The 11500-nt window shown below is 37.2% G+C and overlaps 3 protein-coding genes across 4 annotated transcripts in view; 2 read left to right on the top strand and 1 right to left on the bottom strand.

The window, feature by feature from the left end:
- Window positions 1-1092, bottom strand: part of LOC102298596 (titin) — a 9287-nt gene extending 8195 nt beyond the window's left edge. Inside the window, exons 1-2 of the mRNA XM_005942823.3 lie at window positions 936-1092; window positions 397-493 (exon numbers count right to left, since the gene is read on the bottom strand). Coding sequence (XP_005942885.1) covers window positions 397-493; window positions 936-956 — 118 coding nt within the window. The 5' untranslated portion in view covers window positions 957-1092. The remainder of the gene's footprint in view (window positions 1-396; window positions 494-935) is intronic.
- Window positions 1093-1311: 219 nt separating this feature from the next.
- On the top strand, window positions 1312-5299 carry gdpgp1 (GDP-D-glucose phosphorylase 1). Of its 2 annotated transcripts, none has more exons than XM_042228782.1 (2): window positions 1312-2016; window positions 3927-5299. In XM_042228782.1, the coding sequence occupies exon 2, from the start codon at window positions 3935-3937 to the stop codon at window positions 5030-5032; it is 1098 nt and encodes a 365-aa protein (XP_042084716.1). In that variant the 5' UTR covers window positions 1312-2016; window positions 3927-3934; the 3' UTR covers window positions 5033-5299. The 2 variants fall into 2 exon arrangements, with proteins under 2 accessions (XP_042084716.1, XP_005942883.1); XM_005942821.3 differs by lacking the exon at window positions 1312-2016 and adding an exon at window positions 2033-3483.
- Window positions 5300-7207: 1908 nt separating this feature from the next.
- Window positions 7208-11260, top strand: LOC121815889 (ammonium transporter Rh type C 1-like; the record flags this gene model as incomplete). Its single annotated transcript, XM_042228783.1, is given in 3 exon segments — window positions 7208-7617; window positions 10277-10466; window positions 11110-11260. Coding segments are annotated over 3 exon segments (561 nt in total), but the record flags the coding sequence as incomplete, so codon positions are not given.
- Window positions 11261-11500: the final 240 nt, after the last annotated feature.

Below are 11500 nucleotides of genomic sequence, written 5' to 3'. Positions count from 1 at the left end.
TTGACTGGAAATGACATAGGTATCTCCTAAAAGATAATAAGACGATGTACAAGAGGCATCATTGGCATATTTCTCAGCTTTTATGTACAATTTGTATTGTACATTGAAGAAATCACAAAATTATATGTCTGAGGATTTTCTAAAACTAATCTACTGCTTTTACACTGTTAAAAACGAACACTGCTAGTTATTTAAGCTTATCTAAGGCATTTTAATCAACATATGAAACAAACTGATCTTGGGAGAAGCATCCTTCTTTTATATACTTCAATACAAAGACATGTTAATGGAATTTATTATTAATAATTTGTTGAACATTTTCTAACTTAACTTTATAACAAAGTACGAATACATGCAATGTATGCACCGCAGAGACAGGATGAATGTGCAACATACCTTCAACAATAACAGTGGAGGGTGACTGGGAAACCTCAGTATCCCGTGTCATGTCTATATTTAGAACGTGAGCTTCATCTTCTGCTTTCTTTCCTATCTACAAGAGAGAGGGGTAATTTTTAATGTTAGTGAAAATGAGATTAAATATATACATTTAAATAGGAAAATACATTTTACCTTGTTCCAAGATTATAATATTGATTTGGTTATTTGGTGGCTTAAAGTCTGTATTAAATTTGTTAAAGAAAGCCCTCTGAGTGAGTTTTAAACAAGAATAGAAAGTAGGCCATCTTGCTGAGTGAGATGTGTGTAACCGAAACACTTGAAGGTGTTAAAAATAACTACAGACATGGCCAACCAGACTGCCAACTGCTCTGACGAACACATTAAAGCTGTATTATTATTTAAGTCTTAAGGCTCCCATTTAACATGCAAACAACAACATGCACAGAAAAAAATAACTCAACTAAAAGGACATTTGAGGATCCCTAAATGCTTTCTGTACTATATTACAATGACGTTTAAGATGACTTTCTTACCTCATTCTTGTTTTCTTCCATTGTTTCTCTTAGTTAAACTGAAAATTTAGATCCCTTGTTAATCAGTTTGTTGGTAAAGATGCCCAAAGTGCTGTGAGCCCCAAACGTTTAGGACACAGATACACAACTCTGCCAATCACTGCCTGCTTTATCTGCAAAAGCATTCAGTGACTAAAATAAGCATGGCGGTGGATTGGCCAGCTGCTCATTCTTTCAAAATTAGTTTAGCCTGCATGGCTCAGCTAGAGATAAATGGAAAACGTCTCATCACTTAAATATTGTCCACGTACCATTCCTGTTATAAGAGGGTTTTCCCTGTAACTTCATATTTAGGTATTAATACACACCTACAGGCAGGCGAAGAAAAGCTTAATAATCTTATTTTACTGACCTTTTCAATGTTCGTGACTGATAAATATTGTGGGTGTTTGACACTTTTTTTGGCTTCAGCTAAGATTTTTGTTGGATTAGAAATGAGTACAGTTCAGTTTGAACAGTTTGGAGACAAATTTAGAGAAGCAAGGCTGACATAGTTTGGAAATGTGTAGAGGAGGGATGTACTGGACAAAGGATATTGAATATGGAGCTTCCAGGCAGGAGGAGAAAAGAAAGACCAGAGGGGAGGTACATATATGTAGTCAAACAGGACATTGGGCTGGTATGACAGAAGATGATTCTAGAGATAGAATGAGATGGAAGCAGGTGATCTGCTGTACCAACCACAAAGGGAGCAGCCAAAAAAAGAAGTATAAAAAGGAAGAGGAAGCTTTAAACTTGGGTGTGCCAAGGAAAGTTTTAGATCTATTGTATTAAAGGTGTAGTGTGTAGAATATCACCACTAGATGTCAGTAGATTGCAGATTGCAATCAACTGAGTTCTGTTTTCTTAACCATCCCAATTTAAGTGCATAATCCTAGCTATGGTGGCTGCTGTAGTGAGTGTAGGCTGTCAGTCCACTGTTTACCTTAGCTGTAAATATATGTCCATATCTATTTACTCTGGAGGAGGCTGTAAAACTGAAAGCTGATGTGAGCTGATGAGTCAGTGAAGCTCACTTCTGCCTGATGACAGCATTGCTGAGGTGAGTTGCTTAGGATATCCAGAACTTCCTGTCGGTAAGTGCTGCAGTTTTTTGCTGTTGATAGCTGCCGTCAACTGGCGTTATTGAAACTTTCTTTGAAGTGGATCTAACATTGTTGGACTCAAACACACAGCAAATAAACTCTAGTATGATGTGAAAATGTAATCAAACTGTTTAATAGAGGGAAAGAATTATTTTTTGGACACCTGAACCTAAAATTATCTGGCATAATGTTGGGTCATCATAACCAGCTGGTTGTTTAGCTGGCTCGTTGTTAGCTGTCCAGAGATGGGACAGTCGTACGTATGATCTGGTGACAATAAGAAATTGAGACAATATTAGGACTAAACAAGCATGTTTTCATGTATTAGAGGGATGACTTCAGTTTCGGAGATGAAGCTGGAGATGAGAAGGAACTGGTTGAGCTGGAAATGTGGAAGGAGGCATAGGAGTGGTGGAGGAGGAGGCAGATGAATGGGTTAACCTTATATGTGGCTGGTCTCTAACCACATACATAAAATTTGATTAGGCAGAATTGTGATGTCCATCTTGACCAAGAGGGCGGGCCATATACAAATAGCATAAACAAAAAAATAACATCAAATGTGTTTTTAAAAAAAAGTCAAATAGAGTCAACCCCTTAAAGGAGTGTCAAAGGCTTTAGCAAATAAATATGTTTTATAAACAGTTGTAAACTCGGGGCAGATCATTCCACAGTGATCTGCCAGTCCAAAAACATGCAGTTAATGGGGTAAGGTTAGTTGATAATTCTAGATTGCCCTCTGATCTGAATGTGAGTGTGAATGGTTGTCTGTCTCTATGTGTTAGTACCGTGGCTCTCGCCCTATGGTAGCTGGGATACAATTGGTAACAGAGAATGAAGAATATTAAAAAAAATGCACCGTTGATAGCTGAAGAAATCTATTTTTGTTGTTCTTTATAAAAACAAAAAATTGAATAGCCTATATTCACTGTTCCTTTAAATGAACAAGAGACACCTTGAGAAAAGGGTTTGTTTTACGTTAAACTTGCATGCATTTTTTAGTATGTTTTCCATTTGGGCATAAAATCCACAGATTTCTTTTCAGTAATGCAAAAATCACTTTGTCAGTAGTCTAAAAATACATTACAGTGGTACTAGCATAAAAATACAAATGTTAATACTATTATTTTAATGCTATATTAATATACTAAACTAACTAAACTAATTTGAAATGAGCGCTTTAGGTCTATGATTAGCTTCACAGAATCTTTTATTCTGAAACAAGGAGCCGGAAATGCACTAATACACACCAGCGAAGAAGAGCACGAAGCTAGCTTGCCAAGCTAACCGGTTGTGGACATCTGATTGAAGATGTAAACATGTATAAACCTTTCGATTGAATGGGAAAAATAATTAACCGTGTTGTTAACAGGCGTTGTAGCTGCTGTCGGTTTGTGATTTGACACGGTGTCAAATGTGAAGAGGTAAGGTCACTGTAAAATTCAATCATGCATGAATCATTAAAAGCCGTCCATTGAATGAAGTAAAATTGCTCTGTGAGGTGAATAGCAGGCTATACTGCCTCAGACACTAGTTTGATACCAGTGCACTGTCTGATAATAAAGCTGGAACTTTGTTCAAACTTTCCGCATGAAAATTACTTAATTAAGCCTCTGATAACTGAATTTTTTGAAAGTTATACAATCACTTGTTTCAGCGTCCAGATGTTAATGTTTTTTCTAGTTTTCTTGTGTAACTATAGGTATTTCTATAGGTTTTTTGTTGGCATTGCCGGTGAAACAAACGTTATTCGCCAAATTATTGATATGACGTAAACTAAACATGCATACACGTGTCTGCCTGACCTAAATGACCGACCTCTGTGACTGTTATCAAATGTAATTCCTCTTGTTTCACTCATCAACAGATTCCAACATGTCCATCCAGTTTGTGTATAGCCATCAGCACTTCGTCACTGATGTGTATCGGATCAGTGGAAACAATTCCGCTAAAAACTCTGCATCAACAAAGTTTGACACCGCCATCCAAGGCGGCTGGGCAGACAGGATGGCACGGTGCATATTTCGCTACCATCTGGGGGATTTAAAAACGCGGGTCCTGCTGGGTTCTCATGGCTACGTGGCTCAGCTGAATATCCAAAGAGGAATAGAGAGAAGAAAGCCACAGGAGATCATGAGCATTAAGCAGGAGTTCAATGCCAAGCAGTTTAATTTTAACAAAATTAAACACGATGAAATCATATTTGAGATGATAAAGGACAAAAAAGGAGGTTCACCTTTGACTAACAATGCAGAGTGTCCTCAACCCCAGAAGATGGTTGTGTTGGTCAATGTTAGCCCTCTAGAGTTTGGACATTGTCTCTTTGTCCCAGATCCTGCTCACTGTCACCCACAGATCCTGACAAAGTTTGCAATCCATGTCGGCATTGAAGCTGTGCTTCTGAGCTCTGATCCCGGTTTCCGTGTGGGGTTCAACAGTCTGGGAGCATTTGCATCTGTCAATCATTTACACCTCCATGGATATTACCTAGACCATCCCCTCAAGATAGAGTCTAAGCCAGTTAAACCTTTATGTCCTGAAAAGGGATTTTATCGAATTTTGGATTTCCCGGCAGGCTTTTTGTTTTATGCAGAATCAGAGGAGGTGGAGAAAGTGGCCCAAACTATCTGTGAAGTCACAGATTTTCTTGTGAATGATAATATTGCTCATAACCTCTTTTTGACTAGAGGAAGCCCGCCGTGTGTTCAAACGCAAGGTGAAAAGGATTTCTGTTCAAGAAAAGGTGTTCGCGTTGCTGTGTGGCCCAGAATATCCTGCTTCGGTGCCAAAGAGGAGTCTGCCTTTAATGTTGCTCTATGTGAACTGGCTGGACATTTACCCTTTAAGAGCAAAAAGGACTTTGAGCGCATGACAGAGAAAGATGTCGTTGATGTAATCCAGAGCTATCTTTTGCCTGAAGATGAGTTTCACCAGCTGGAACAGCAGCTTACTGAACATTTATTGTGTTCATAATGTGCAGTCATTTTCATCAACTTACAGCTGGGCTGGAAGGGTCTTAGACTTTTGATGGCATAAATGGATGAATCTGGCCTCTGGATTTTGAATTAAATTGTAAAAACTGCAATACCGTACTGAATGTGTGTCAGAATCTTCCCTGTACAATGAAAGAGATTACACATGTTGAGATTTATGATATTTACAAGATAAAATGTGCTTTAATTGGTTAATGAATGTGTTTTAGCAAAACTGATATCAAATAAAATGTGACTAAAGAATGGAGTTTTGTGTCTGTCTGTTTAATGAATTGCTGTTCTTAGCCAAGTTTAATCGGGTCAGGAGAAGCTCGGGTGTGGTGGCACAGAGCGATTGTGAATGCTATTTGTTACATGTGAGCATTTTATGTTTGGTGTAAAAGGAGCATGGTGGTAGGATACATTTTTCCAAGCAAAGTATATAACAATAAGTGTCATTGGGTACAAAAGGTTTTGCATTGGTTCAATAGAAAGGAGCACATTACTGAGAATTAAGGGCTGTAAGTTCTGTGGAAATCAGGCATAGGGGCATGTTGAGATTTGGACATAATATTCTTGACATACTATATTCTTGTCTATTTGTAGTGAAAAGATGACCGTGCCTTATGTAAAAGCCAGCAGCTTGAAGGATGCATTTTGTCCTTGTGTTTTGGATACTGGGTATTTTCCACAGCTGTTATCCCAACACGTTCTCAATGTGACAAATCGTCAGCATGTTACGCTTTCAGTCACCCAACGCGTTCCTATGTTATTTAATGTTATTGGTAACATTACCTAAATAACTGTCACCTGACAGTTATCCTGGCTCCACCATAAATAAAACTGCACAACAAGCCCAAAGTTAGTTCACAGCTATTGTCAAATAACAACACTACATCGGGCATTATGAATTTAAAAAAACTCACTTCAGAAAGCCTGACAGTGGTTCTCAGATAAACATCAATGCTAGACATAATCTCTGAAGAGCAAATCATTTGCTAGAACGACATCACCAAGGTAGCAGCAGTAGCGAGAGGAGCTATCTGCTCACCTGTTGTAATGAGGCTCCTCACTGGGGATCACTCAGTAGCACATTAATCTGTATACTTGGCTGCCAACTTGCTCTTTTTCTCCTATAATGGTTCAAAATGGTTTGACAGTTTTAATATTTATTATATTTATTTAGCAGACAGGGCAAAGTATTTAAACAGATTAACGGGAGTTACTATAGTCCTTCTTTTGCTGGTCTATACCTGGATAAATGGGAACTTCGTGTTTAATCGGGAAAACATGTTTTTCACACATATTATTTGCTGGGGATAAATTAAAGATATTTGTTTGATTTGGTCTCGATCAGAGACAGAACTACAAGCTTTAAATAACATGCATTCCAATATTAAGCTATTGTTAGGTTATAGCAACACTATAGGAATTCCATATGTGGAAGACAACTAAAAAGGATATAGTGCTCATAACCTTGCTGAAAAAAATAAAGGCATTTTAATTTTATTTTGAAAAGACCTGAAGTTTTGGATATTTAATCCAAATTATTTGTTCCAGTTTACTGATTCTTTATTTTACTCCGCTTTCATTGTTTCTGAGCACTAAGTGCAATAAAATGTTTTAATGTGAAAGTGAAAGTGAAATTGTTCTCTATAATTTGCTTGTATGAACCAGAAAAATGCACAAAAAACTGGACACTTGTTTCAACCTTAAACCCAATGATGGCTGTTTCAATCAAACCTGTCTTAGACATCTTAGACATTATTTACAGTTCATCGAAACAGCCCTGAGCAAGGAGAGAAGAATGTCCCCTGTAGCCATCTAGAAATAAGAAAACATTAACTGCAAGTTCTGTACAAGCCTCTATTATTATTGAAAAGCTTCATTTGTTTTCCAAAAATTGGCTTTTTGTCCTAAGGAATAAGTTAATCTCGCTGTTATATTACATGCTAAGCAAACATAAAGCCTAACCAACGAAATTTAAGGAACAATGTTTTTTGCAGATTATTTAGGATGTGAATAAAGTTTGATTTGGTTTGATCAAAATTTTAGTAAAAACTGAAAATATGCTAAAATCAAAATTCAAAATCTAGATATCACTGAAAAGAGTCGCATGTGACTTGCAATTTGAAGGGAGAGTCTGTGGGTGTGTCCTCAGAGTCCCATCTTGAATCTAAAATGCTCAGACCTTTAAAGCGTCTGTCACTTTTGCAGAGAGCAGCTCAGCAGAATAATTCAGAATTCAGATAATAAGGCATTGAGATAAAAATAAAAAAAAACTAAAAAAAAATATATACATATATGTTGTTTTTTTTATTATTATTTTTATTTTTTAGAAAATCTATTTTAAGTAATCAAAAGCAATGGGAGCTTGTCAGAGCTTTAGGGAAATGTGTGATCGTGAAAAGAACACCAATGTTCATCTGAGTCTTCCAGCCGTTTGCATTGTGTGGCAGACTGCCATGATCATCTTGTTTGGGGTTTTTATACGTTATAATCACGAGTCAGATGCACACTGGGTAGAGCACAGAAAACATGAAAATTTAACAGACATTGAGAATGACTTCTACTTCAGATATCCAAGTAAGTAATTTATTTATTTCTATCTTTCTTCACCAGTAAATCCTGTAATGTATCCATTTCTATGTACAATTAGATATTTGTTCTATAATTTTATCTCTGCTAGCAAATAGTTTTTTCCAGTCCAGTAAAAAGCTTCTGGTTGACTTACCAGTTTCAGACCTCATATTATGCTAACCTTACAAATTACCTTCACATTGCTGACAAAGATCTGACTCCTAGGTGAATTTTCCCCAAGGATTTGACTCCTCTAAGGCCTCGTCCTGTTAAAAAGAAAAAGAAAAAGAAGAAGCTGAATGTCCATACTAAGCAATAAAGTGTGTCTAATTTTGATAATATGTTTTGTTTAGATTATGAGATTTTAAAGATCATGTAACATGGGGGGATATATTGGATGTATGGTTGTGGAAACTCTACAACACAGCCCACAGTGTCAATGTCAGGCTGTCGATAAGGCTAAGCCATCTGAGATGTGGTGTTGGATGTCAGATGAGAAGTTCTTTTCCTGATACACGTCAAAATTGGAGACTGAAAATACCCGGTTTTAAATTGATCAGTTTAACTGCAGGCAGTTTGCAACATCTCAAGCTTTGCTGGCTATGTTAGTTCGAAGACAGAAAAAAAGAACTTGTGCTAAAACACTTGCAGCTTATTGTTTCACAGTGCAGTGGCACCTATTGCGCCCCACAACGTGTCAGACAGTTGCAGTGTTATGTTGTAAATAATGCTGCTGTGCATGCTGGTATCTATGTATCCTATTTGCTAGTCATGTCAGGTACTGCCTGTCTCATGATTAAAGAACACTTCTTCAAGTGTGTAGCTGTAAATATAATCTCTAGATTTTTATACTTTTAATCTTGATTGATCTGAACTTCTAAGACCTGACGGATTTTTTTGGCTTAATTTAATGGAGTTATGCAATTCCTGACAATATATTAAATATAACTAACTTTAGTTAGATAGATATATAAATAACCTAATTTAAAAAAAACAAAAACGTGTTGCTAGATCTACTTTAAATAATTACAATGATTTTGAGCAGGTGTTGTCCATACTTGCACTACAGACCCTCCAGATTCATGGAAACTGCCAAATCATCACTGTCATCGTTTTCCTGGTCTGCCCGTGTTACTTTTAAAGACATTTCCTGCAAACCCTAAGGGTTAGCACCTGCATAAGTAACTAGATGTAACTCTGCATCATCAAAACATGTCATCATCTAATCTGCAACAGTAAATACACACAGAGTCCTCGAGTCATCTTCACGTTTTACCCCCTGTTATTTAATAAGCCCTCATGACTCCTGATGACATATTGTAAAAGTAAACTGCATGCTAGACAGAGCTCTGAAGGTGACAGTTTTTCCTCTAAATTCAAGAGTACACAATGTAACCTATAAAAGATCACAGGTTAATTAGTATCAGATTAAGAAAGAAAAAAGGACAACGATGGGTGTGATTAGCATTTTTGAAATCAAAAATATCTCTGCATACGATTTTATATAGTCACATTTAAAGCTCAGTTATTCTGAGAGAACGTGTACTTTAAATAGTACATACTTGGGGCAGAATCACCCCATTGCAAGAAGGTTGTGGGTTTGAATCCACCAGCCTGCATGCCCCCAGTTTGCATATGCTTCCTGTGTCTGCATGCGTTCCCTCTTGGTATTTTGGCTTCCCACAGTTCAAAGACATGCGTGTTAGTTTAACGGTGATTCTAAATTAGCCTTATGTGTGAATGTGAATGGTTTTCTGTCTCCCTGTGTTTCACAGTGTGTGTGTCTCTGTCACAGCTGTGACAGGGAGTGGGGTGGCTCAGGTTGTAGAGCAGATCAGCTACTGATCGGAAGGTTCCTCAGCATACAAAAATCCTTGGGCAAAATACTAACTCCAAATTGCCCTCTGATGCATTCATCAGAGTGTGAATTAGTTGCACTTGAGTTTAGAAGTGCTTGTATGAGTGGGGGTGAATGAGGCATGTTGGATAGAGCGCTTTGAGTACTCCGGGAGAATAGAAAAGCACTATATAAGAATCAGTCCATTTACCATTCTATCCCAACTGAATGAACGAGCCGAAGAAAATGAATAGATCCATGACACATGCTTACTAAGACATAAAATATAGTCATGGTGCATGGAAGGCTGACTTGAAGTAAATGGATTACATGTAAAGTTTCCATGTAATTTTGTTACATAAGCACAATGTAAATGTTAGATTTAATGGAATCTGGTCAAATGAAATTTACTGCATTGGGATACATGTAGAAATATCAAGCACATTTTACACAATGATTAATTATTATAATAAATAAACCTTTGATTTATATATTTCACTTTTATATTAAAAATGCTAATTTGCTGTGCAAATCATCCCTAAATTGTTTAAAGCCAGGTTTTCTTTTTCATTCTTTTTTTTTCTAGTTTTGTCTACATGAGCCCTCTTTTAGATTTTCCGCTCTTTCCACAATTTTTGCATCAACCCTTCAGACACTTACTTTGTTTACTCTAGTTGTGTGTTGGCAGACTGTAAGTGACTATCCACAACATGAGTTTGAAAGTAAAAACGTTATAACCACTATGCCACCAAGCTGTCCCTACTACCATTCCTTTCCTTTTTTCTACTTCTATTCTGTACTGCTCTTCTAATCACATTTTTCTGTTAGGTTTCCAAGATGTCCATGTGATGATATTTGTTGGATTTGGTTTCCTCATGACATTTCTTAAGCGATACAGCTTCGGAGGAGTAGGTTTCAACTTCCTCATCGCTGCCTTTGGTCTACAGTGGGCACTGCTGATGCAAGGCTGGTTCCACTCGCTGGACGCCGATGGGAAGATCAGAATTGGAATTGAAAAGTAATAGTTCAGTTTTATTGCTCATGATTTAAAGGAATCACTTCACACACAAAAAATCTTAAATGAAAGACTTACAGATATTAAATAACAGGTCATGTTATGAAATAATGTGATTCATGCTATGAGGTCTTGTCTTTGATTCAAATACGGTCTCTCCTATGGGAATATGTTTCCACCTGTATCCAGAAGAAAAAAGTGTAGGTGGAGAAACCAGTCTGAAAAATTGCCACAAAGATGTTTTTCAGCCACCCAAGAGTTTGTGTTTGTGGTTGGAAGTTAGACTGAAATTGGGGGTAATGGGAAATTATGCTACTTCTGAAGTGCTGCCAAAGATATGATAGCTGTGTTTGTGTGTAAAATAGAGATAGAGAAAGTGATCCACATGGGGTAATTCAAAACCGTGACCCTGTCCTGGCAGCATAGTTTCTACTGAAACACATTAAGATGCGTTTTCTTTTCATTTGCCACCCATGTGAATCTATGTTAAGTGTACAAAATGCAGCATTGTTAGTTCATTCATTTCCGAATAAGTGCACTCTTAGCCAAATAAATATGATGATCTTGCGCAAGGCCAGTGCAGAGAAGTAATGCTCTTTTATTTCCTTGCTTCTCCTTTACATTTTGGCTGTTTTGCCTTCTTCAGCCTGATCAATGCTGATTTCTGCGTGGCTGGCTGCTTAATTGCCTATGGAGCATTGCTGGGAAAAGTCAGTCCAGTCCAGCTAATGGTTCTGACTTTGTTTGGGATTACACTGTTTGCTGTCGAGGAATTTATCATCCTAAGTGTTATACACGTAAGTTTTAACAATCAGATTATACTTCACCAAAAATATATAATAAAAATGCTATCTAATCAGACAATACATATAATTTCCAGTTGTAAAAACAGGAGCTCATTTAGTTCATGTCTGTGAACGATCCAGACCCCGACATGATGTTTAGGTGACTTTTTCACTGTCATTTTATTGAACTAAAACACACACACACACACACACACACACACACACACACACACACACACACACACACACACA

Source organism: Haplochromis burtoni, unplaced genomic scaffold (assembly GCF_018398535.1).
Source record: "Haplochromis burtoni strain Fernald_Lab_line unplaced genomic scaffold, NCSU_Asbu1 Contig_350, whole genome shotgun sequence".
NCBI classification, from domain to species: domain Eukaryota; kingdom Metazoa; phylum Chordata; class Actinopteri; order Cichliformes; family Cichlidae; genus Haplochromis; species Haplochromis burtoni.
This window is presented reverse-complemented; position numbering and strand designations above follow the sequence as displayed.